General features: G+C 51.9%; 2 protein-coding genes across 5 annotated transcripts in view; one reads left to right on the top strand and one right to left on the bottom strand.

Moving 5' to 3' along the window:
• The window catches only part of LOC103565698 (cytochrome P450 4A6-like), a 20,220-nt gene extending 15,258 nt beyond the window's left edge, over nucleotides 1–4,962 (top strand). For all 4 annotated transcript variants that reach the window (XR_011532612.1, XR_011532623.1, XM_008541828.2 and 1 more), the window contains one exon: nucleotides 3,947–4,962. Coding sequence is in view for 2 of the 4 variants with exons in the window: in XM_008541828.2 (XP_008540050.2) it covers nucleotides 3,947–4,115 (169 nt within the window). In the remaining 2 variants the exon portion in view is untranslated. The remainder of the gene's footprint in view (nucleotides 1–3,946) is intronic.
• On the bottom strand, nucleotides 4,144–26,888 carry LOC103565681 (cytochrome P450 4B1-like). Its single transcript, XM_070592910.1, is given in 14 exon segments — nucleotides 4,144–7,860; nucleotides 8,275–8,357; nucleotides 8,458–8,541; nucleotides 9,263–9,404; nucleotides 11,429–11,619; nucleotides 12,400–12,512; nucleotides 12,664–12,815; nucleotides 13,115–13,206; nucleotides 13,208–13,243; nucleotides 14,026–14,069; nucleotides 14,072–14,152; nucleotides 14,721–14,765; nucleotides 14,946–15,087; nucleotides 26,573–26,888. Coding segments are annotated over 14 exon segments (1,575 nt in total). The 5' UTR covers nucleotides 26,750–26,888; the 3' UTR covers nucleotides 4,144–7,667.

The following is a 26,888-nucleotide window of genomic DNA, read 5'->3' as shown; positions in this document are numbered from 1 at the left end:
GGCTTGTAGTTTCATTGATCTTCTCTGTTATTCTTTTAGTCCCTATTTCATTAATTTCTGCTCTGATTTTTGTTATTTCCTTCCTTCTACTTACTTTGAGCCTTGTTCTTCTTTTTCTAGTTCTTTTACACATAGTGTTAGATTGTTGAAGATTTTTGTTGTTTCTTGAAGAAGTGCTGTATTGCTATAAACTTCCCTCTTAATACCACTTATTCTCCATCTCATAAGTTTTGGTATGTTGTCTTTATATTTTCATTCGTCTGCAGGTACTTTTTGATTTCTACTTTGATTTCTTCATTTATCCACTGGTTGTTAAGTAGCATGTTGCTTAAACTCCACATATTTGTGCCTTTCCAAGCTTTTATCTTGTAGTTGATTTCTAGTTTCATAGCACTGTGGTTGGAAAAGATGCTTGATATGATTTCAATCTTCTTAAATTTATTGAGGCTTGCTTTGTTTCCCAACATATGGTCTATCTTTAAGAATGTTCCATGTGCACGTGAGAAGAAAGTGTATTTCTCTGTTTTTGGATGGAATGTTCTCTCTATATAGTATATATTAAGTCCACCTTGTCTATTGTTTCATTTAAGCCCACCGTTTCCTTGTTGAATTTCTCTCTGGATGATCTACCCTTTGATATAGCTGGGGTGTTAAAGTCCCTTACTGTTATGGTTTTGCTGTCAGTTTCTCCCTTAGATCTGTTAAAAGTTGCTTTATATACTTTGGTGTGTCTGTGTTAGGTGCATATATATTAATAAGTGTTATGTCTTTGCATGGAATGTCCCTTTTAGCATTATATAGTGCCCACCTTTGTCTTTTGTTATCTTTTTTGTCTCAAAGTCTCTTTTGTCTGATATAAGTATGGCTACCCCTACATTCTTTTGCTTGCCATTTGCTTGGAGTATCATTTTCCATCCTTTCACTCTGAGCATATGTTTGTCTTTGGAGCTGAGATGGATCTCCTGGAGGCAGCATATTGTTGGGTTTTGTTTTTTAATCCATCCAGCTACTCTGTCTCTTCTTATTGGTGAATCCAATCCATTTACATTTAGAGTCATTATTGAGATATGGAGGCTTAATACTGCCATTTTATCTTTTGTTTTCTGGGTGTTCTATATTGCCATTGTTTCTTTTTCCTTGCATTTCTGACTACCATCTCAGTTGGGTGGTTTTCTCAGTTTCCTCTTTATTTATGATTTATGACTCTGCTTTGATTTTTTTTTTTTTTTGTGGTTACCATGAGGTTTGTATAAATAATCTCACAGATGACATAGTCATTTTTCTGATAACCTCTTATCTGCATTAGCCCATGCAGGTTCCATCCTTTTCCTCTTCCCCTTCCCTGTTTTTGTTGTCACAAATTACTCTTTTTTGTGTTGTGAGTTTGTGACCAAATTGAAATGGTTATATTTTTGATGCCCTTTTCCCTTTATGTCTCATGTAATAATTAAGATTTTACTAACCTATTCTGATATAGAGCTGCAATTTTCTGATTCTGTCTATTTATTTATCTCCTTCCTCAAAGCTTTATAAACTTATGCCCCCTTGTTTCAGGTAGAAGGTCTCCTTTCAACATGTCTTGTAAGGCAGGTCCAGGGACAGTGAAGTCCTCCAGGTTTTGTTTGTCTGGGAAACCTTTTATTTCTCCTTCATATCTGAAGGATAACTTCACTGGATAGAGTATTCTTGGCTGATAGCTTTTTTCTTTCAATTTTTAATATATCATTACACTCTCTCCTAGCCTGTGGGGTTTCTGCTGAGACATCCACTGAAAGGCTGACGAGAATTCCTTTGTAGGTTATTTTCTTCTCTCTTGCTACCATTAGCATTTTTTCTTTGTCATTGAATTTTGGCATTTTTAATATAATAGGCCTTGGAGAAGGTCTTTTTGCATTGAGGTAATTAGGGGTTCTATTAACTTCATGTACTTGGACGTCCAGTTCTTTCCCCAGGTTTGAGAAGTTCTCAGCTATTGTTTCTTTGAGTAAACTCTCTGCTCATTTCCCCTTCTCTTCTCCTTCTCAGCTACCAATCATCCTTCTGTTACTTGTTCTAATTCACTTGGATATTTTTTGTAAAATTTCTACATTTTAAAAAAATCTTAGTTCTCTCTCCTCCTCCACATGAATCATTTCTAGATTCCGACCTTCGAGCTCACTAATTCTCTCTTCCATATAATCTGCTTTATTTTTAATGCTTTCTACTTTATTTTTCCTCTCATTAATAATTTTCTTCATCTGCAGAATTTCTGTTTGTTTTTTCTTTATTTTTTTTTAGAGTTTCTCTTTGGTGAAGTACTCCTTCTGTTCATTAATTTTTTTCCTGAGCCCATTGAACTGTCTTTCTGAGATTTCTTGTAACTCAAGTTTCTTTATGACAATTATTTTGAATCTCTGTTAATCAGATTGTAATATGCTGTGACTTCAAGTTTGGTTTCTGGAAAGCGGTCATTCTGCTTCCCTTCTGCCGTGTTACTATAGTTCTTCATGGTGTTTGGTAAATTGATCCTCTGCTTGTGTATTTGTGGTAGTAACCACCTTTCTTATTTTGGTATGGCTTTGATTGCTTTGGTACTGTGTTGTGGGTTGTATTTGAAAGCCTACACGTTCCACCCTCAACTACTGCTAGAGGCATCATCTATGCCCTCCTTCTACTGCTTGTGCCCCTGAGGTTTCTGGTGCCTTGCTGCTTATGATGTCACTGCAGTCTCATGTGTCACCACCAGGATAACCAGGCTGTGAGCAATTCTGCTGCTTCCAGGGTTTCCTGGGTCTTGTGTTCCCCCACTAGCTCTCTGTGAGTTCTCCTTGGGTGCTGCTGCCCATGCACCACATGCACTGCTGCTCCTTTGTCATCTGAAGGTGCTGGCAGCACTGCTGCCAAGGGTGCTGGATTCACAGGTTCAATGTGGCTGCCAGCGGCCTGGGTTCTTGTATGCAGCCTCCACTCCTGGTATAGCCAGTGTTGGGGGTACCATCAATGGAGGCTGGGTCATGGGTTCTGCTGTGGTACCTGAAGCCTCAAGTCATGGGCGTCACCTGCCACTAGTGGGGGAGAGGCAGGGGCTAAGCCACAAATGTTGTTGCTGATCCAGTAGCCTCTGGCCATTGACCTGTGCTAGTGTACTTTAAAACCTCATGTCAGGGCACCCTGCCCCTACTGGGGAAATTCACATTTTGGATGCTGCCCCCACTGCTGGAAAGACTGGAGCCACTGCTGGGAGATGGGTAGGAGGCTGGGTCACAGGCTCTGCTCTGTCCTGAATCCTCAGGACATGTGTGCCACTTGACACTGCTGGGGGGCGGGACAAGGGCTAAGCTACAAATGCCGTGTTTGCCACTACAGCCTGTAGTCACCGGCACACCTGCCAGTGTGAGGATCTGCATTTTGGATCAGAGCCACTGGGCCTCTGATGCTCCCATAGTTTCACTGCTTCCCGGATGTCCAGTCCACCCAACTTCAGATATACGGATCCATGGATCTCTCAGGCATTCTGCTGTGCTGTGCAGGGAGTCCTTTTGGGCTCAATGGATATATGACTGGTTGTAACTTAGAGGGGAGAGATAAAGGGAACAACTAACTCTGCCATGATGGTTGTGGAGGGAGTGAACAAACTAATAATTAACTTTTTTAGTGATTCACTTGACTTGACTGGTGGCCTAGAGCACTGACCCTCACCTACCAGGATTTCAGGCCCGCTGAGAGCAGAGTTAGCACCTAGGAGCTAGTCCTGGGAGAGAGGTAGGCTTTATCAGAGGTCAGGGGGAGGGTGTGAACCAGGCTTGGGGTAGAGGTGTGTGTACCGTGTATGGATAGGATCAGGGCTGGATCAAATGCAGAAAAGCCCTGAACGCCCTGTTCCTGGCTGGGGCTCAGTGGACAATGACTGTCGAACTCAGAACAAACTTGAGGCCACTTCTCACTTTGCTTCCCCTCCCTGGCCCAGGAACTGCATCGGGAAGCAGTTTGCCATGAACGAGCTGAAGGTGGCCGTGGCCCTGACCCTACTTCGCTTTGAGCTGGCACCAGATCCCTCCAGGGTCGCTGTTCCCGTTCCAAGAATTGTGTTGAAGTCCAAGAATGGGATCCACCTGCATCTCAGGAAGCTCCTCTAACTCTTGTGGGGCAAGGGTGGGCTCTGAGGGGCCCCTGCAGCCGTCCTGTGTTTCTGTCGCTCTCTCCTGCCCCTACCTACCTGCCCACTTCCCGCTTTCTCTCTGCCACCTGCCAGCCTCCCTTATCTCCTGCCTCCTGCCCATTAACCTGTGGCCCTTCTCTCTCTCATTTTCTCCAGGCTCCCTACCTGTGTGTCTGTCTGTCTCTGACTCACCTGCATCTATGACTGTCATCAATTTCCTCATCACCTGCCTGTCCTCCAGCCTGTCTGTTCTATCCTTGTCTTTTTCCCTTCTGCTTGCCTGCCTGTCCCTATATTAGTTTCCTTTGCTGCTATAATAATTTACCTCAGTCATAGAGACTTAAAACAATGCAAATTTATTCTCTTACGGTTCTGGAGCCACAAGTCTGAAATAGCTTTGCTGGACCACAACCAAGGTGTTGGCAGGGTCACCCTACCTCCAGACCACTAGGAGAGAAAACCTCTTTGCCTTTCCAGCATCTAGAACTGCATTCCTTGCATTCCTTGGCTCCTGGAGCCCCCGCCATATTCAAAACCAGCAGTGTCTTCAAATATCTCTCTCCTCTGTCTTCACCTGGCCTTCTTCACTGTGAGGACCTTTGTGATTACATAGACCCCACTGAGTTAAAACAGGATGTGGTTGCAGGGCCCAGGGATCAGGACATGGACACCATGGGGAGCCAATATTCAGCCTGCTGAGTCGCTGTGTAACCACCATTGCTATATGTTTTCAATCACTTTGATGTGTGAACTGTCTACCCGTTTGTCATTCACATACCTTCTCCTTCTTTCCCACTGTCTGCAATAAAGTTCACAGTGTCGCATGGAGTGTTGTCCTCCCTTGGAATGAGATGGATGAAGAGAAGAGAGAGACAAAGGGAGGGAAGACAGAGGAGACAAGGAAGGGAGGTAATATCTGATCTGTGGTGCCAGGACCCCAGCAGGGCCAGTTGTGACCCATTTCCTCAGAGGCTACAGCATGGGCGTCTGTCTGGGACGGACTAGAAGGAGCCCAGAGAGGCAGACTGGCTGGCTGGTGGGAGAGGATGTCACACCCCAAGCAGCAAACAGCCATGGCACCTCCCTCACAGGACAGCCCCTTGGCAGTCCCCTGTATCTCTGGTTGGCCACCCTGTGGGAGGAGCGGCTTCTTCAACCCCATCATGCTGGCTGACTGCTTGGGGGCTGATCCTCCTGACCCTGGGCCCTGTCCCAGCACCAGGCCCCTTTGCACTCCTCCACTGGTCTCTCTCAACCCAGCCCTGCTCTCCTGCCGATTCTGCACACAGGTCCTTCCCTCTTGTACCCCCTACCATTCCCAGCCCAGGGCCATGGATGCCATAGACTGACCTCCCTGAAGCCCTCCGCCTGTGCTGTGATGCCATGTTCTGCCTCTCTGAAGGGGCTTCATCCTCAGCCAGTGCCTGCAGCGAGGACGTCCCTCCCAGTCCCCTGGTCTCCTAGGTCACTGGGCTAGTTCAGTCCTGCTCTGAGAAGAAGGATAGACACTCAGAGCCTGACCAGTGGTTTGGGCATGAGAGTAAGCCAGGAGAGTCCTGGACAAGAAGGTCAGCAGGTCCCTGGCATCAGGTGGTGCAGAAGGGCTCGGCTGACTGCTTCAGAGAGTACAAGACAACAAGAACATTGAATTCTGGGCAGCAGGCCATGGTCACGAGCTCCAACCACAGGATTCCACAGAGATAAACAGAGTGACCAAGACATGACCCTACTGGCTCTAGACAAGGGGAAAAACCCAGGCTGAGTTCACACATATATGCATATTCCCGACACACCCACAGAGACATTGCTGTGCAGCCATTCCTGCATGTGCCCCTCTCACGTCACACTGTGCACACACACATGCATGAAAACTCCTGGGATCACTGGGGGCAGCAGGCTGTGTTCGGAGAGCCAGAAGGATTGAATGGAATTCATCTTTGGTGCTTGTGGGTCCTCAGCCTGTCCTCCCCTCCCACAGGGAGCCTCCCCCTTCCCTCAGGCTCCGGAGCTCTCAGCTCTATTTCCCACTGACTCCTGGCCCCAGAGAGAGTCACTGCTCCCTACAGAGTCTTGGTCAAAAGAGGCCTGAGTTGGAAGGCCCCAGCTCAAGCTCTTCCCTAAGGAGCATCTTGGCAGCTTCCTTCCCTTAATATTGAAGTGGGATGCTGGCCTCCTCCTGTCCTGACTCACAGGCCTCCCGATAATCCAAAGACATTGGGAAGTAGACACATCTTAGACTTGGGCACCACTCATGGGCCAGAGGTGGTTATGACCGCTGGGCTCAGCTCCCAGGTGATGGTTAGTGAAACCCTATCTTCACTTTAGCAGAGAAAGGTCTGTCCAGGGTCAGGACAGAGGGGAAGCCAGTGGTATGGGGGACACTCTGGCTGGAGCCTCAGCATCCCAGCCTCAGGTGGGCAAGGAGGTTTGGGTCTCAAGAGGGCTTTGTAGGAGTGAGCAGGTGGCCCATGCCAACCTTCCAGGGCTGCAGCCTACATCTGAGGGGGGAAGCATCAATACCAGGAAGGATGTTTCTCCAGATGGTGCATCTCCAGGGCAGCATAGAGACCTCCCAAGTCCCAGGTCCAGAATTCCCCTCTCCCGTCCCTCCCCCATTCTCCATGCCCTCCCTTCCACAGCTGTCTAATTCCTCAGTTGGAGCCCACTTAATGGCCTTGGGCCGGAGCGCTAGAGGAGAGTGTGCCCCCAGCCATCAGGCAGCTGCTGCAGGGACTCCTGGGGAAGGGTCTCTGGTTCAGCATGGGCCCCACCTAAGGCCTCCCCAAAAGTCCTTCCTTACAGCTTCGGGCCTCACCTGCCTCAAGGCCTGATTCAAGCACCATCTCTTCCAGGAAGACCCCTCAAATGCCACTCTGCCCCCTTCCCAGCCAAAGCCCAAATGCCTAGAGCACCAAGTGACAGTGACACAGATGCTGACGATGTGAGGAGTGCCACAGAACCCTATCTCGGGGGGCAGAAGGCAGACCCGTGAGACCTTCTTCCATATTCCTCGACCTGGGCGGCGGTCACCTGGGAGTTTGCTGGAGAAACTCATTCTTCTGGACATTTTTGCTTTAGGCGATTTTCCCTTATTTCTGTTATATTCTAAGCACACACACAAAAGTGAAACAAAGAAACACATCTCAGTGAAGGGACAAAGTCACCTCTCTGTCACATGGGATGGGTGAGTGCCTGGTCATAACTGTGAATCCCGAGGCACAATTTCCAAGGCGTTCACTGTGTCATTCAGGCTGGATGTAAGTTTCTGCTACATTTTAGAAAGACTGCCAATTATGGGAGATAAGCGAAGATTCTAGCAGCAAGTAGGTGCAAGCCCTAGACATACAGGCATGATAAGCATTTATAGACAACATGGCCCTGCCCTCGAGGTGATTGTCTACACTAGCGCCTCCTCCCCTTCTAATCTACAAGCCCCTGGAAGGCAGAGAGCCACAGCTACTGCACAACCCAGCCTGGGGAGGGCGGTGCCCAGGGACAGGCCATGGCCTGGGCTGTCCAGGCCCTACTCTCAGCAGAGCTGCTTCCTAGAGCCCGGGCCCAGCGGCTTCAGGTGCAGATGGATGCCATTCCTGGACCACAGGACCAGCTGGGGCAACGGGATAGGCAGCCGCAAGGGGTCCAGGGCGAACTCAAAGCACAGCAAGCAGAGGGCCGTGACCACCTTCATCTCATTCATGGCAAACTGCTGCCCGATGCAGCTCCTGCGGTGAGAGCACAACACGGCATCAGGCTGTGGGGTGTCCAGAGTGAGGGATGCAGTGCTCTTAGTGGCCAACAAAAATCAGCAAGGATTGTGAGGAGAACAATTGGCTGATCGATTGATTGACCTGGGCTTAAGAAACTCTTCTTGGGGGCATGGTGAGGGGTCCAGACCGGGTAGATTCACATTCTGGCTTGGGGTTCTCTCTAGTTATGACTCACCCACCCACCACCTGCCAGGGACATGAATAGGCTAGTGGCAAGAAGGTCCCTGGAACTCACCCTGCCTTAGAGTCACCACAAACCCAGCATTGCCCCCTCACCACAGAGTTCCCCAAAATGATGCCTCCCCCACAATGTCTTCCAACCTCACCCACCCTGCCCCTCACATCTGGGGAAATTGGGCCTCTCCTTGCCTGGGCCCAGCGGAGAAGGGTATGAAGGCAAAGGGGTGGCGCCTGGCCACGTTCTCAGAGTAAAAGCACAGTAGGTCAAAGACCTGAGGGGACAGGCCTTGCTTAAACACCTGCCAGGTGCTGTGGAAGGCGGACCCCCACAGCCTCCCACCTCAGCTGACCCCCGGCCTGGGGTTGGGGTACCTCAGGGTCGGGCCACACTGCGCTGTTCCTATGGAGGGCGTAGATGTGCAGAGAGACCAGGATCCCTGCGGGCAGAGCGGAGGCCTGGTGACCAGGTGGTCCTGGGAGAGCCAGGTCCACCTCCTCACTGGGCCAGAATCCCCCAGTGTCCCCCCAACTGGGCACCAGCCTCTGCCTGAGCACTGGCAGTGACAGAAACTTCACAACCATACTCAACACATCAAAGGGCTTTTGATCATCGTCACACCTGCCTCCTGCAGCCCCAGCACTGGGCACAGCACCCAGCACAAAAAGGAGCACTGAAGCTACCCCACCACGAGGTAGGACAGGCAAGGACCATTACACACTTTCTGCTTTCAATTAACTGACTCTTAAGGGAAGTTATTATTTACAATGTTATTCTATCAATAGTGACAGCTACCATTCATTGATGCTTACTATATGCCGGATACCGAGATAAACATTCTTTAGAAAGCCACCACTTACAGTTGGACAGGTCGTGCACTGCACAGCATCATAGTCTATGGGAATGATCCTTCCTGAAATTGTTCAGGGCACAACCTGCATGGTGGTCCATGACAGCCCTGATGGACATTGTCTCTAATCCTGACAACAACCTGGTAAGGAAGGGACACTTCACACTCCCATTTCACAGAAGAGAAAACAGAGGCTGAGGGGAAGAGGGACCCATTCATGTGCAGCCAGGATTGGAACCAGGCCAAACACAGAGCCTGAGCTCTTCCCCATTGGTGCACAGATTTGGCCAAAGGCACAGAGAGTATCAGAGAACCATCCCCAAAGCCACCCCATCCACCTGGGGGTAGGGAGCAGCCATCCACGAGCTGACGGGCTTGCTGAGCTGGCAGGACACCTGGGGCACGGGCGGGTAGAGGCGGAAGCTCTCCTTGATGCACATGGTCAAGTAGGTCATCTTGCCCAGATCATCCCTGCCGGCAACACGACCAGGCCGTCCTGGGGATGGGGAGCCTCAGGCTCCCACGGGAAGGCAGGCTCCAGCCCCAGCCTCCCTTTCATCTCCAGCACACACCCGAGAGTCAGAGGGACACAAGCGCTCCAACGGTCCAGGCGAGACTGGACGTGGCATGGCCACTCAGACCCAAGGGTTCTGGTGCCGCTTGCCTCCATCCTTCCCTCATCTTCACTGCTGGGAAGGGAAAGCACAGGACCCTAGAGGTGTATGTGCACCCAGCCATCAAAGACAATGTCAGCCCTGGGTCTCCCAGGGCCCCACAGAAGCCACACAAGGACAATGCTTTAGTTTTGCTTCGTGTCCCCTGTGGAGCTAGAATGGAAAGGAACAGGGGCTGATATACACTGGTCAAATGAGGTAATAAATGCATGAACAACAGAAATCTCAGGTAAAAATATATACATATATGTTTTTATTTTCCCTTTTGCCACCAGTAAGCTCACAGTGGTCTAACTACAACTCTTGTGTAACACTTTATTACAGAGCCCCAAACTCTAAGGTTTTCACTCTGGTCCATTTTCATTTGTGTTTTACTGTTTTATTAAATAATGTCCTTTAAGTTGCTTCAAGCTCTAGATGCAATGAAGTGATCATAAAGTCAATATTTTAACTCACTGCCTGCAGGTTGTGTTCACAGTGTTACCCAACCTGGAATGCCCAGCCCTCTCTCACTTTGCCTATCTGAGTTTCACCCCTCCCTAGAAAGGAACTCAAGCTCCACCCGTTCTGACTCCTCTGCCCTCAGTAAGGGGCCACTCCATCTTCCCTACTCCAGGGTTTTCTCTAGTGGTGGTCAGATGACTTTGTCTCTGAAAGCTCCCCAAGGGCAGCAACTTGGCTCCTCCTCCTCCTCTCCCCACTCGCACCCCCAACAAGACCTGACACACAGCTGGACACTCTGGGAGGGTTCCAACAGCTGGCCAATAAAAGTGGGTAGTGGGGGCTGGCCCCGTGGCCAAGTGGTTGGGTTCACGCGCTCCGCTGCAGGCGGCCCAGTGTTTCGTTGGTTCGAGTCCTGGGCGCGGACATGGCACTGCTCATCAAACCACGCTGAGGCACCATCCCACATGCCACAACTGGGTGGACCCACAACGAAGAATATACAACTCTGTAACGGCGGGGGGCTTTGGGGAGAAAAAGGAAAAAAATAAAATCTTTAAAAAAGAGAAAAAAAAAAGTGGGTAGTGAAGACTTCGTCCTCCAAACCTTAGGCCCTGGAATCCTAGGTCAGCCCCCCTCAAGTGAATCTGAAGTTTCTCCCATCGATTGGGCATCTTCTGTGTCCCTGCTGTGGGCCTGCCTCATGGAGCCCAGAGAGAAAAGTGAGGTGTGTGACCAGATGCTAACACCAGAGGCGGGGAGGCAGGGAGAGAGGGATGTCAGGACAGAGGTGGGAGCGGAGCCTGTGGGAGGTCCCAGAGATCATGCTGCAAAGAGAGATCGGCATCAATCGGTGTCCTGTTAATGAGTTCAAGCTTGAACCAAGAAACAGAAAACGATGGAAAGGTTTTCAGTGACGGAGTTTGGGAAACAGCCTTTTCTCCTCCCTAGACAACTCTGGAGGCTGCAGGGCACATGCAACGGCAGTGGAGAGATCAGCTCCCCTGGCTTTCCCAGCTCTGTTCATTCCCGATTCCGGCCTCTTTCTCTCCCAGAGCTCCCTGCTCTATGCAGGAACCCAGAAAGGTCATCTGATTCTGCCGTCAGAGGAGGCAGCGCACAAGAAATCAGGCTCCTATTGACAACCTTCTCTCAGGACTCACACCTGGAAAGCCTCCGTTGTGGGAGGATGGGCTCAGAAGTGCGTCCATCACAGCTCCCCAAAAACGCCACACACTGGAGGGAACAGGAGAGCTGCCACCACCCTCACCTGGATTCCAGGATGGGCTGTGTCATCCAAGGATGACACCAGACAGCATGGGCACAGTCCTTCCCTGGGGCTGAGCAGGACAGACTGGGCTCACCTGCAGCCTCACTCACCACTGGAAGGAGTCTCGGTCCCCAAGGACCTTGCGCACCTCCTCCCGACAACGCTGCTGGTGCTCGGGGTACAGGGCCATGCAATAGAGAAACCAGGAGATGCCACTGGTGGTGCTGTCATGGCCTTCAAACATGAACAAGTCCACCTCAGTGCGGAGCTCAGCATCTGACAGCTTGATCCCATCTTCATCCTGGGTTAGGGGAGGCATAACGACATGGCCCAAGGCATTTGAGATTGGTACCAAGAAGAAGCCACAACAGTAGTTGTCACATGAACATCCGAGGGAGGGAGGGACAGTTCCTTTTCAGACTGAGGGTTAGAACCTTCCCGCAGATTCCTATCTGTTCTCCCAAGCCCAGCTTGCCAACCTCCTTCTCCAGGGAGCCTTCCCTGATCCCTCTGGCCACGTGACCTGTGACCTTACCCAGCCCTGACTGCCAGTTCTGCTCACTTGACACACAGAATGCCACCTGGTGGAGGAAGGGATCTCCGTCAACGTGCAGCTCCTGTCTCCTCCACTAGACTGTAAGAGTCTGGAGGGCAGGGCCAGGTGTTTCTCATCTTCTGCATCCCTAGCACAGGAACAAACCCAAGGTGGGGCTCAGGGAGTTTGTGAGCAAATGAATAAAGGCCCAAATGAAAGGATGAATGAATGAATGAAGAAAGTCTAAGATTCTATGATTCTAGGACACTAAGATTCTTCTGTCTTAGAAGTCTGGAGCTGGTCTTCAGGTTTTTCAGCATGTGCCCCAACCTCCCTGCTAGGACATCTCTCCCCAGGGCCACAGCCAGACACACCCAGCACTATCTCATGTCCAAGCCTGTGCTGATATGTGCCATGGGACAAGGAACAGGTCATGTTTGCAGGAGAAAGAAGACAACAATGGTTAACAGCCCCTGCTCCTGTCCAGTGAGCCCTGTCCCATAGGATGGTGTGCAGGCCCTCTGGGACCAATCTCAGTTGGCCTGCACTCATCCGACCCCTCAGGAGAATGTCCAGGATGTCCCCGTGCCTCCAATTCCGGATCTTCTCCTGCTCTTTCTCATCCTGCAGGTCTGCCTTCCGTTCCCTGATGACCTGGTCTGGGCCAGAGCACAGGGTGTCACTCCTGGGGACCCATCCTCAGGTCTAAGGGGAACTGAGCTCTTGCAAAAGGAGAGACCCTGGAGGGGTCAAGAGGAGCTGGATTAGAAGCTAGGCTTTCTGTGGGTGGGCCCGGCAGCAAAGGCCCACCTGTGTGGTCGTGGGCCAGCTGGCAGGCACGCAGGAAGCGGCGGCCATGGGGGGTGAGCCAGTAGATGAAGTCGTTGTGGTACTGGAAGGACTCGATGCGCTGCTGTGTCAGCAGAGTGAGCTCACCGACTGCCTGGTAATAGCTACTGTCCCTGCACAGCCGAGAAAGGGAGGGTCTCTCAGACACTGACCTCCAGCAGAGCCCGAGCAGCTCCATTCCAGAAGCCTCCCCAACTGCAGCACTTTCTGCCTTCCTCTCCCTGTCCTTAAGTCTCCCCACTAAAGACAGAATCTGTCTCCCCCACCATGGGCATAGCCCTGCTCCCCCCGAGCTGGGGCTCCCCAGGGCAGGACCCTATCTCCTCTCAGACCAGGGCCCAGGAGTCCTGCCAAGTCTCCCCTCGGAGCTGGCCTGGGTGGAGAGTGTGGTCAGCCCCAAGTGCCCCCTGACCTGTGACCCAGGCCAGTGTCTGCTTTGCCAAAGGTGCACTTCACGAGCGTGTCCAGCGCCATGTGGCCCACATCACAGAAGATGTCAAACAAAGCTCTTATCCTCACGAGCCTTCTCCTCCCACTTGTCCTGGAGCAGAGATGGAAGGTAATATGAGGGGCCAGCTGGACTGAGTGACCCACCCCTGCCCTCCAGAACCCACAGCCTGTCCTCCCGTGCACCCCAGTCCCTGGCCTGGCCTCCATCCTGTCGGAATGTCGGGGTGGAGATGGGTAGGGGCTGCAGGTGAGAGGGCAGAACTAAAGGCAGGCCTTGCACAGGCACAAGGACACTTCCTCCCAGCCAGGGCAGCCTGCACAGATGGGAAGAGGAGGCCTGAATGGGGATGAGCTCCCCAGCACAGTCTGTGAGTAACTCAGGCCTGCTGCCATGCTGGGGAGGAGTTCATGCAAAGGGAAGATCATAGCCCTGGTAACCTTTGGGATTATCAGCCCTGAGACCCTGAGCCTGCCCCCTGACCATGGCATCCCTTTTAGAGACGAGGTGCTAATGGTGTTGTTTTAGGCAGCCGAGGGGGACAGAGAATGAGGAGGAGACACTTTTTATATGTGAAAGACCTTCCTGATATCCTCACACACAGGCAGCCCTCAAATCTGCTACAGTAGGAGCCTTCTTGGGGCCCCATGGAGGCCCTTTGGTCTGGCAGGGAGGGCTGGGTCTCCTGGTGGAGAGGAGGGCCAGGGCTGCCTGGCCACTGGGATCTTCGCACCTGGTCAGCACCTGCAGGCAGCAGGGGTCAGGTGGAGAAGGCTCAGCACTGCTATAGCAGGCAAAGGGGGCCTTGGGGGAACACCGGTTGGGGAGGGGCTGGCCAGCAGCCACAGCCTCCAGGAGCCTGGCAGGGTGCTCACCAGCATGGCGCATGCAGAGTAGGCGAACACAGCCACATAGGGTTCAGTACATCATAATGGAAGCCAGGCGTGAGCAGCCTGCGGTGCTGGAACCACTTGGGCCCATGAAGGACCAGCAGGCCTTTCCCTGGGGAAAGGATGGGAGAGGGAGGGCCGGTCAGTCCACACAATCCTGCCCCACCCCTGGCATCCTGTGGACAAGCACACCCCACCTAATCCCACCCCTGTCCTGCCTGCACAGCCTCGTATCCCCACCCAGCTCTGCCTTCCAGCCACCCAGACAGCCTCACAGCCTCCGTGACACCTGCCTTGGTCCTACCACCCCTCCTTTCCTCAGGCCCTGCCCTGGTCACCAAACCCCATAAAATCTCCCAGAACCAATCTTGGGCCACCTCCTCCAGGAAGCTGTTCTGGACACTCACACATTTGCAGAGCCCTGACCCTGCCTGTTCAGGGAAAAGGACTCACCCGGCAGGAGAAGGTACCTGAGCCGCATTTCCCAACCAGCCAGGAGATGTCCTGCCTCCTTCCCTGTCTCCCCACGGAGCAGCTGAGCTTAGGAGGGGCCCATGGGAGCCTGGTAGTCTGGTTAATGGGATAATTGACTAGTGGACGGGGCAGGGAGGGACAAAGCAGGAAGGATCCTGGTCACCCAGCTCCAAAGGTCTGGGTTGGGAGGGCAGTTGCCCACTCACCAGTCCACTGAAGGAGGAAGTCAGAAAAGTCCAATGCCTTAGGGTCTGCAGGAAAAAGAGAAGATCAGGCCAGCTGGGGACTGGGGGAGCCCAGAGGAGTCTTGCTCATAAATAGGATGGGGACCTCACCTTCCCAGACTCAGTGGGCAGGCCTGGGTTCCTCCCCACATGGTGCCCTAAGACCTTTGTTCTCAGGAAGCCCCACCCTCTCCCAGGAGCACTCACCCTCTCGGCTATACACAGTTTTGGCATAGTCAGGCTCATAGATGTTCAGGAAGCCAACGAATTGCCCATACCAGAGTGGGTGGGCGTAGGGGAACTGGTGGGCCCAGGACACCACCTTGTCCAGGCTCCCCGTCTGCTGGATCTGAAATGGCAACAGAGGTCCAGGCCACTCAGGAACCCAACACCACCAGCCAGGCCCCAAGACCCTGGGCTGGGAAGAGAGGAGGATTCCCAGACAGGCCCTTGGAGGGTCTCTCCCTCCTCCTGCACCCCCTCCCAGCCAGTCCCCCAGTCCCATCCATCTCTGGGCTCAGGCCCCTCTCCAGCCCCAGAGCCACTGCTTTAAGCCCAAGCCACACTCTTGTTGCACTTGGCTTGGCTCCACAAGCCCAAACTGCCCAAGCTGCTTCCATCTCCTGCCTGCCACCAAGACTCTGTCCACACTGCAGCCAGAAAGAGCTTTCTCTTCAGCACTAAAGCTTTTTCATTAGAAAGATTATACCAGCTTGTGCAATACAGAAACACCTCGATTCCACCCCTGTTAAGTCTTTTGACACAGTTTTATTGAGGACCTGGTATGTGCAGGATACTGTCTAGACGTCTCAGGGGAATGAAGCAGACATGGTCCTGCCCTTTCATTCTCTGGGGAAGGCTGATAATAAGTAAGGAAACAATTAGGTAAAATGATTACAGACAGTAGTGTCTGTGAAGGAGGAAATAAACGTTGTGCTATGAGACAGACCAACAAGGAGACCTGCTTAGATGGAGTGGTCCAGGACGGCTCCTGTTGGAGATGACATTTCAGGTGGAACCCAAAGGATGACAAGGAGCTGGCCAGGAGAAGAGTAAGGGAAGAGCCTTGCTGATTAGGGAACAGCAAGCACAGAGCCTCTGGGGTGGGAAAGAGTGTTGGGTCTTCCAGGAGCTGCCACTTGGTGGGACAGAGGTCTGAGATGAGATTGGAGGGACCATCCAGAGGGAGCTGTGTGCTCTCTGGGGGTTTTATAGCTCAACTACTCACCCAGAGGGGTTTTATGTAGATGGAGTTTGTGATAAATACTTTTCTGAAACCTTCTGCTTTTCATTTAATATACGTTGTCCCTCTGTTCAAACTAGTCCATAACCGTCGTGTGGCATTCCAGGCCCTTGAGTGACATAACGCATGGAGGCATCTAGCACTGGATCCCGCACAGACTAAGCCTTGACTTCTCTCCCTTCAAGCCTCCCCTCCCCCAACATCTTCCTCCAAGCCCCCTCCCTGCCTCTCCCGCCACATCCTTTCCCGATCGCCCCCAAACTGTACTAGAGAACGTGCTCCGAACACGCCCTGAAATCCTTCCACCTGTGGGTAAGGACTAACCAAACCTTGTCCCGGTCCCCTAGGAAGCAGACCATGCGTTACACTCTCCTACTCAGTCTCCCAGGAAACCTGATAACTGGAGAATGTTAACCGTGTCACTGCTGTGGAAAGTAATCAAAGGAACCTTAACTAAGTTGGAGTCAGGAGGACCTGGAGGGGAAACACTCACGCATACCCCATATGTCACTTACACCAACCAGGAAGAGAGGGATGCTTGCATCTTGGACAGGAACTAAAACTACCTTACTACTGAAGGAAGATTTCTCTCCCCACCTGGCAACAGCTCAGCCAATGAGAAATGCTGTAGCCCAGCCAATGAGTAGCCGTTGCCGCCCTGAACTGTTACTTCCCCTCAATGGACTTTACTTTAGAAAAGCCACTCCCTACTCCACCTTTTTCTCTATAAAAGCAGCTCCCTCCTTTGTTTTCTCAATTTGCCTATGGTGCCATAGCGTGCACATCCCAAATCGCAGTTCTTTTGGCTATTCCCGAATAAACTAATTTTGATGACAAAATAACAAGTAATTTTGATTTTTATGTTGACACTCGGCAACATGGCTATGGCAAAAATGAACATGGTTGGTAAATAATTTCTGAACTGGGAAGAACCATGAATGAACTATCAGGAGGACACCATGCTTTAGGCTTCCCTGAGTTTGATGAATCCTGTAATGTGCGTGGCCCCTGCAGGAACCCTGGGATTGTTAGTGGGTGCTGGAATTCTGTGGGGCATTGGGATTTAAGACAGGATGGGCCCACACCCACTGGTATGCATCACCCATGTCTGTGTGGATGTGGTGAGGAAGAGTGACGCTGCCTTGCTGGCAAGCTGCCCAGATCCTCGGAGTGGACTGATGCTCACTGTGCCCACAGTAGCCTTGTGAGTGTTAATGCTTAGAGCTAAGATGGCCTCCTGGAGTGTGGCATCACCTCTGTGCCTTTGCTTAGACCATTCCTTGCTCCTCGTACACCCTCTAGCCAGGACGCCTGCTGAAATTCCACCTGTTGCTCAACATCCATCTTGAATGCCCTTCTCCAGAAACCTCTCTGGTCCTCCGTGACTGAAATCTCTACCTCCTCTGGGCCTCTCAGCACTGCTGGGGCCTTATCCACATTGTGCTTGATGTTACAATTGCTTGCATCCAGAACAAAACAAAATTAATACTGTTAACATTAACATTCATTGACCATTTAATGTGTTCAGACACTGCATAAATCCTGCTATTAAAATCTTTCCTTTAATTCTCAGAAAATTCTATAAAATGGGCACAACCATAATTTCCATTCCATAGATTAGGAAAGGAAGCTCGATCACATGGCTCTTTAGCCATGGAGCTTGGATTCACATCAAGGACCCCTACCTGCACCTCTGGGCTGTGAGTTTCCCAAGTGCACAGATCACACTGTGGCATCTCCAGGTCACCGTGGAACTCTGCACAGGGCCTCAGACACAGTCCAGGTGGTGGCCCCACCAGCACTTCCTATGTGGGAGCCGCACTGCAGATTTCCATTTGTTTTTCCTGCAGGCCCTAGTCTGCGTGCTCTGGCTAGTGTCCAGTTTCACCACGTGTTTCCACTTTCTGTCTCTGCACATAGAGAATGGAAGGGGACAGATATGTGTTGAGTATCTACTATATGCCGGGTTTTATGTGAGGGAGTTCACAGATTGCTTCACGCACCTAACGTGAAACAGATAATTACTCCCTTGTTACAGATGAGAAAACTGAGGCTCAGAGATGTGAACTGACTTGCCCATTGCTTGTAGGTTAGTGGTACTCTAACTCAGGTTAGAGCCCCACACTTTCTTCTGTACATTGTAGTCTGTCAGGGATGTTGTGTTCAGTTGCATAAATTGGGAAGTGCACAATCCATTGTGTGCCATTCACGTTAAGGTCTGTGCAAGTGCTGGTCCTGCTCTTTCTCCCTGTAAAGCACCCTTTATAGTCCTCAGCCACACAACTGATCCATGTTGTATCTCCAGGAAACTGTCTTGAGGAACGACACAGGGCATCTGATAATGCAGCCCCCAGGGATCCTGTCTGACCTAAGCCACTTCAATGTTCTCCAAGGGACCTGGGGTTTGGGCCTGGCTACCTTGGTCTCCAGCCACTCGTCTGTGCTTTCTCTGGGGTTCCTCTCTCCAGACCCTCTGCAGAGGCAGTGTAATCTCCCCCGCGGATCCCCTCCCTCACTGCCTCTGAACTCGGCATCCTGAGTTGACCCAGGGGGGTTGTGAGAGTTTTCACTGCCCTTGTGCACAGCTGTCAAAAACGGCACAGAGTGATGAAGCTCATCTCCATCCACTGGTAAGAGGGAACCTTCTGGTGTCCCTAACCCCTTCCCTTTCCTGCCTCCTTCCTGGCTTGTGTCCCCGGAATTGCCCCCTTCCCCCTGTGTACTCTCTTGTTTTTCCATCTGCTTTCCTGGATTTCCCTTACCAACTTTCTGATCACCATGGCTGTTCCCATGCTCTCCATTCCCCCCAGGTCCAGGGAGCCCAACCAGACAGAGAGCAAAGAGAGGCTTAAGTCAGAGGGAAGCCAGACTCACGGGATCTCAGGGTTGGAAGGAGCTCTTGGTGGATCTGGTTCATCTGAACTCCACTCCACTCCTCATCAACCATGAGTGTGACTCTCTGCCACATCTTCGCCAGGGACTGGAGACCCTGATGTCATGCTGACCACATGTTCACAGCTTGAGCTGGCCTCTGCCTCCCCGTGCCAGCCTTCTCCTATGTGCCCTGATTGTCCCAGGAACCTGGTAGGAGTGAGGACAGCTCTCCACACCTGGACCCACTAGTGGAGCTGCAACCTCTCCAAGAGTACTGGGCATCCCCTTTGGGGGCCAGATGGCTGCCTGGCCAGCTCCTCTGGGTTACACAACTGGATACCCCAGAGCCGTCCTCAGATGCCCCAAGCTGGGATCCCTATAGAGCTCTGAGTCTGGGCTGGCTTGTTTTTCTCCAGGAGGAAGGAAGTAGGGAAAGAGCAAAGCATGGAGGTAATTCACTGAGCCCAGCTCCCCAGCCGCACTCCCTCAGCCTCACAGTTGCACTCCTTGTTGGCCTCGCCAAGAAAACAAAACAGGGCAGATTAGTAAGAGCAAGCATAAGTCACTACCCTCTTCTCTCCTCACCCACCAGTCCGAGTAAGCTTTCCTCCGAGAATCAGATCTGAGACTTCAACATCACCTAGAGGAACCACACTCTGTCTTTATAGGTCAGAACAGCGCAGCCCATAGACCACAGGGAGCTGTCCCACATGAGTCAGGTAGACCGCGACACTGACTGAGGCTCTGTTGCTGCCTCCCCTGTTAGCAAGCCTGCCCAGGCCAGCAGCCAGTTGACTGGAGCTCAGTTGGCCAGTCTTCAAGAAACAAGCTACCTGCTCAGCCAGTCTGTTCGGCCACAGCTCTGCCAGGGGGCTGCTTGGGAACAAAAATAAATATGTTCAAAGTGGAGATGAGAGTTCAGAAAAACAGATGGATATGGAGGGGAGCGGGCAGGGCTTTTCTCTTCCCCAACATGGTGAGGCTCCCTCCAGGCAGCTCATGCTGATCTCCAATCCCAGTACCCAGGGCGGCCTGGCCCAGCACCTTAACCATGTGGAAATCCAGCCCCAAGAGCTCACACATCTCTGGGGACAGAAAACTGAATGCCTTTCAAACAGCTCAGCTACCCTTGGACTGTCTTAATTACTTTAAAATACTTCTTGGTCACTGAACAGAAAGCCACTGGCCTGTGGCCCCCCCATGAGTCTCCACTCTGTCTCTGGGGCCACACAGGCTCCCACAGCCCAGAACGTCCTGCAGGGATTGGGGTTTGGGGGCCAGGTCCTCCTGGGTCTGCTCTCCTCCAGGATGGACATCCTCAGGTGCCCTTGGGGGCTCTAGTCACAGTCATCACCCCCACCCCACAGTCATTGTGCCCCTGACAAGATGGGTCAGCACTCTGTGTGTGCGTGAGCCCTAGCCAGTGTCAAGGACAGCAAAGCTGTGTATTCAAAGCTCACGGGTTAGGAGTGCCCACCAAGAAGAACCAAGTAAAACTGAGAAGAGGCAGTATCTTTGAAATAACCACAAAAATCATCAAACAAAATGGACTCAATTTACACAAACTCTTTGGGGACTCAATTATGGGGTTGAGCGCACAGCCACGGGAGCCTGGACAGAGGGGATCTAATGTGTAACGCCCCAAGGAACAGAGAAGTGACGTCCTCCACAACAGAGTGACCAATAGGTGGCTTCATCCTCCAGCCTCTTTTTCAGAGACAAGTGTGCAACCACACATATACGTGTGAACGTGTGAACACAAGAACACATGTGAACAAGCAACACACTGAAGGAAACTCTGGCTCAATAGGAAGAGCAGAGGGACTTTGGGTGAGATTGACATGAGTGACCACGACTCCCCTAGGCACACGTATTGGCTAGGAAGTGCTGGTGGTGTGAAAAGTTGAGAGAGTGGAGCCTTTTTAAAATAGAGCCAGAGCAGCCATTTCAGAGGAACTGCCTACACGTCATACTCCTTGAAAGTTTGGACTCTTTGAACTGGGCCAGACCTTTAGACTGGGCCAAACAAATATTGTCTTCCAAACAACTGTGAAGCTAATAGGAAAACACACATCTCGAGACAAAGATTGATGATGATGGACTCTCTTCCCTCTTAAATTGGTTGCTGTTTTTGAAGATTGACAGCGGGCCTTGCCAAAGTTTCACAACTTTCAAGTCCAGGTGTTTCTGTTCCAAAGTGTATACTCCACCCCCGCCCCTCCCTGTGCCAGCACCAAAGAGGGACACAGCTCCAGGGATGACCCGGTTGGAGGGGGAGCACAGAGAAGCACCCAAACACCTAAGAATACCGGAGAGAAGTGCCCAAGAGTCCAGGGGGCTGCAGACATTGGTCCTCACCCTGTGTGAGCAGCTTTACTGCCCCAAGTTGGGTCCCCCAGGGATTCATTCACATATTCAAAAGGGCATGAGCACCCACTCTCAATGCCAGGTGAGATGCTAGACCCTGGGAAAACAGTGGGAACAAGACAAGCCCTGCCCCCTGAGCTTACATTCCAGATGGGGAGAAAGGAAATCAGCAAGAATCAAATAGACCAGTAAGATAATTTCAGGCAGGAAAACCCTAGGAAGAAAAATACAGGAGGATAAGTGCAGGGCTGCTACTGTCGACAGGGGTTGGTAGGGTCATGGAAGGCCCCTCTGAGGTGACATTTGAGCAGTGATCAGCGGAAATACCTTCTAGAAAGCCCCATGGCATTGGCCACAATCTGCACCTCCATAACTTCTCTTTCCCCAACTGTCCCCTCCACCCCTCTGCACCTGGCTCCCAGAAAAGTAGCCTTGCTTCACTTCCCAGAGAAGATACAAGCTGTTAGATAAGAAATCCCTAAAGGTCAGCCACCAGACCTGAAGAACCAGCTGCCCTCACCCAACCTCCCCACCTTCCCTTCCATTCCAGTAGAGGAGGTGTCCAGGGCCTCTCCAAGGCCAATCTTTGGGGTTCCAACCCTCCCTTCAAGCACCTCACCCATCAATCAGTCTCTCTCTCTCCCACATCACAGACTCCACCCTCTCCACTGGCTCCTGCCCATCTGCATATAAGATAGGCTCAAGTCTCTCCCACTTAAAAAACAAAACAAAATCTCCCTTGGTTCCCCTTCTTCTTCTAGCTTACACTCCATTTCCTGCTCCCTTCATTACCTAACTTCTCGAAAAGTTGACTCCACTGTTTCCACTTCCGCCCTCTTCAGCACCCACCTTCTGACACTGATCTTGCTAAGATGACCAGTGCCCTCCTTGGTGGTAAGCCCAGAGGACTTCCAGATGCTGTGACACAGTCAATTCCCCTCTCTTTCTGGAACTATCTCCTACATGTCCTCTCACCTCTCCTGATGCCCCTTCTCAGCAGCTTCTCACCCATCATTTGTTAAAGAAAGACTGAGGTTACCAGAATCCAGCCCTTGGCCTCTTCCCACGCTGCACCTTCTCCCCATAGGTGCTCACCAGCTCCCATGGCTTCCTTTCCCATCCTCCTGACACTGCTTCCTAAGTAAAAAGCTCCTCCCAGATTATCTTTCTCCTGAGCTCCAGAAACAAGACCAACCACCCCTGGATAACTCTGCTTGACACCCCCAGACTCCTCAGACCCAGCATCTCCAAACATGAATGCAACCCATTTGTCCCCCAAATCTGCCTCTCATAGGCATAGGAATAGAACCACCGCCCACCCTGATGCCAGTCAGAATCACGGAATGGAGTTTTTCCCATGATTTATAGTGATACCAAGGTGGCTACCCTGTGGAGGCTGCCCCTCTCCCCTGCAGGTCCACCAAGTGATTCTCACATTGGTATCCAGAAGCTGCAACTAAGAGAGCCAGATGGAGCAGCTCCCATGAGGAGGGTCCTGCCATGACACTCTCCAAATCCAGAACCCAAGGCTCCTGTGCCCAGACACTGACAGCTGCCGCCAGCCCCTCAGCCTCCTCTTCCTGGGTCTCAGATCCTCACATGTTTACATTTATAAGTAGGAATTCATTCCTCCTGGTTACAGTCCAGTCTTGTGGCTCAAGGATCCTTTTCTCTCTTTAGGTGACTTTGCCGAACTCTGCTCTGATCAAGCTATGTTGATGCCACAGTGTAACAAAGCTCCCAGGGCAATCCTGTGCCCCCTTTCCCTAGTGCATGAAGGGCGCCTCACTGACACCCCACGTCTGGCTGTGGTGGGGCATTAATGCCTCCCTTTCCCGTGCCCACGGTGCCAAGACAGCCTCTCTACCTCTCACTTCTCTCTGTCTCGCTGCCTCACTCCACCAAGATCTGCCTGTGTCGCTGCCTCCGCCTCTTCCAGGTCTCCCTAAATCATCTGAAGTCTCTGCCAATCTAGTCACCACCCAAAGCCAAAGTGATCTTTCCACCACATGAATTTGAGCTTGTCACTCCCCTGCTGGTCCCCCATTGCTCTCAGAATACAGTAAAGCCTTCAGACGTGGCCTACAAGGTCCTATGTGATCTGCCCCTACTCACTACCAGCTTCATCCTCTACATTCTGTCTCCCTCTCATCACTCTAGCTGTGCAGAGCTGGTAACATAGACACATATGAGACTTCGAGAAACAAACGTTTGTTGAACAAACATTTCCTAAACACGCAACACTCTTTCCAGCGTCTGTGCCTTTGCGCAGGTAGTGTCTTCCACTCTTCCTTCTGCACGTCCACAGGCTGCTACTTCCAGATCGCATAGGTCTCACCTCAGCATCCCCTCCCTGGGCCCAAGGGTCTGGAGCACTGAGCTGTGTTATTTCTTTCCTACAGACCGGGGTCCTCTAAGGCCACCTCTAGTCTTGTTTCTTCATCCTCTGGCCTCAGGATAGGGCCAAGTCCAGATTTATTGATCAGACAGTGCTCATTGATTGGGAAAAGAGAAACTTCATCAGGCCCCCAAAGACTGGGTTGATTTGGGAGGAAGGAAGAGGAGGAAGGAAGCAAATGCCTGAGGGTGTTTTGTAGCAAGAAAACCTCTACAATGCTTTAGCACCTGACATCCATCTGCCCAGCAGTTTGAAAAGCACCTGTACTTGATCTCTTCTGATCCTCTTCTAACCCAGTGAGGCAAAAAGGCTTGTCTCCATGTTATTGACAAGGAAAGGGAAGCCCAGAGAGGAGGCACAGTGAAGGCCCATGATCAACATCTGCTGAGTGAAAATGAGCCAGAGCCCCAGACCTGGGCTCTTTACTGCACAGCACAAGGTCAAGGGAACGGTGGCAGCAATGAGTGGGGCCAGAAAAGAGGCCAATGTAGTCTCAGATCACCTTTCCCAGACTGTGAGCTGGCATTTTCCCCTCCCATCCCCCACCTCCAACACAGGCATACAGACACACACAGGTCAGATTCATGGGCCCCTACCAGGAGCCCCAACCTCAGACCAACAATATGGCTGAGCACCTCCTATGTGCAAAGTCCTCCCTGGGCTCTGAGTGGAATGAAGGGGACCCTACAAGAATGGGACATGACCCCGCCTCAAGGGGACACATTCTGAGAATTGAGGATCACAGGTAGATGTTTCCAGGGCCTCTACACTGTAACTGGAGATGAGAAGGGAGCAGTTAATCCTGATGGACAGCTCTTCCCAGCCCCGGGCCCTTCCTTCCACCACCAGTCCTCCTCCTTCCCGTCCTATCCCGTCATTGCCAGGCCCAGCATTCAAACATCAGTCATTCTGTATGGACTGATCGTGTCCTGAATGGAAAGGCACGAGTCCTGGGCCCTGCCTCAACTCAGTTCCTGAGCTACCACATGGACATAAGCAAACACCTTGCCTTTCTGAACCTCAGTTTCCTTGTCTTGATGTTAGAAAAAATAATCCCTCTCTTCCATCCTCATTTCTCAGGCTCAGGTCTGGCTCCAACTGAGAGCAGAAGTGCCAAGACCTGGAGGAATGCAGAGGTGTGGTGTCTGCCAAGGCTCCCAGGAAACCTTTGTAGCTCCCAAGAGCAGCAACTTCTGTAGCCCTGCCCACCACTCCTGGCACCAAGGCCCTTCAGTTACTGTGTTAGAGCCAAGAAGCCAGAGCTGAGCTGTGTTCCAGGCCCTCCACACACTCTCAATGTGAAAGGCAGGGTCATTTGGGAGAAAGAGGGAAGCCAGTTCTGACATGGGGATGAGGGAGCCAGGTCCCTGTCCTAGGGAAGACCATGGGCTAAGGGCAAGCCCAGGCTTGATGGAGGCAAGTAGAAGTGGAGAGGACACGAGAGGGAAGGGATTGAAGGTCTCCTTAAGTGCCTCTCATACCCCCTTTAGGGTTAGACCTCAACCTTCCCATGACCTCCATGCGGACTTAGCAAAGCCTCTCCCAAACCCCTCCTGGTCCCTCCACTTGTCTTCTCCATCACTCTGTCTGCTCTGTCGACTCCCTGCACTCGAACATTCACTGTTTGTTTCTTTTGGTGATGCCTGCTCTGTGCCAGGCTTTGTGCAGGACCCTGAGGGTACAGTGGTGAATCGGACCAGATCTCCATCCTCCAGGTCTAGTGAGGAAGATGAACCAGTAAACAAAAGATGACAACCCAATGGGACAAGTGGTGAGATACAGAGCATGGGGCTGATGCTCAATCCTGGTTAGGCACCCCACCTCGCCTGGGGCAGGGAAGGCTCTGCTATCTGTTTTCCCCTCTAGACAGGAAGCTCCTTGAGAGCAGGGCCTGGGTCTAATTCATCTCCCAGACCCACCCTTTGCTTTGCTGAGTGTCTCCAGGATGCATGTAGGTTACCAGGCCATCCTGAGAGGGTCATTATTTGAAGGGGCAAGAATAAGCCTGGGCAGTCCTCACCGGAGGTCCAGCTCATTCCCAACATCAACCATGGAGCAGAGGCAATTCCCTAGACTGGAAATGGGAAAGTGTACTCAGGAGGTGGAAGAAATCATCATGCCTCTCTCTGAGCCTTAATCTCTGGCTTCCCAACCCTGGCTGCAGATCAAAACACTTGGGGAGGTTTGCAACTTCAGACTCTTGGTTCCAAGATGGTAATTAGGATCTCCAGGGGCCAGGGGCCAAGGAATCTGCTTCTCCCAGTTGGTTCCAAGCAGGTGTCCCTTGCCCTGTGTTCAGTAATCTCTGGTCCAGATCCCCATTATGGCAGGGAGATAAGAGGTGTTCCTGACATTGGGTGCTAATGTGGGCCCCACCACGCTGAAATAACTGGGCAGAACAAGCCAGGATCTGAAGCCAGGAGATGCCACGGTTCCCAAGCCAGCCCAGAGGCATGACAGGGAGAACCCCACCTTCAGGGCACCAACTGCTTAGACACTCGGGGAGGTCTCTCAGGTGACAGCACTCATCTCTGCCTTCACTTTCCTTTTCAGTCTTAAAAATGGAAATCTTTACACTGCACAGAACAAAGGGGGCGCTGGTTACCCTCTAAACAACATTGCCCAGTTCTATCGGACTGTCCAGGGGATTTCTCCCCAACACTCTTGCTGAGCCCTTAACACAGCGTTGCCTGAACCTTGGCCCTCAGAATGATGGGAAGGAGTCTGTGACCTGCTTTGGCCCCAACTTTGAAGTGCTCCCCATCTGAGGCCAGCTCAGAAGGCAGGAGTGAGGGCGAGATCAGTGGAAAGCTGAACGGGAACCATGGCTCCAGGACGTCATCCTCCTGCCCAAACATAGGGTCTCCCTCCATGGCTCCAGGGGATTAGGCCTGATTCTCTGAAGCAGAGGAGGCCATTTTCTTTCTCTGTCCCTCTCTCCCCTCCACGTACCTCGAGGGAGTGCCCGAAGATCCAGTGGGTGGGGGGCCCTGGGAAGCTGTCCATAGCCCTGGCCAGCTTCTGCCTCTGCAGCAGCAGACTAAGGAGCTTGAGGAAGCCTAAGTCCAAGATCAGTCCAGAAGCCCCCAGGCCCAGGCGGACACTCAAGGAGAGCAAGACGGGCACCATGGCTGGAGATGTAGCCACCTAGTCTCTGGCCTGCCTCCTGCTGTCCCAGGTTCCCTTATACTCTAGACCCAGGCACCTGCCAGCTCCCACCCCTAGCCACGCCCTGCAGCCAGCAGCAGCCCGGGCTAGGCTGAGCCCC

Source organism: Equus przewalskii, chromosome 2, assembly GCF_037783145.1.
Source record: "Equus przewalskii isolate Varuska chromosome 2, EquPr2, whole genome shotgun sequence".
Lineage (NCBI taxonomy): Eukaryota > Metazoa > Chordata > Mammalia > Perissodactyla > Equidae > Equus > Equus przewalskii.
Note: the sequence above shows the minus strand (reverse complement) of the source record. Positions and strands in the feature narration are given on the sequence as shown.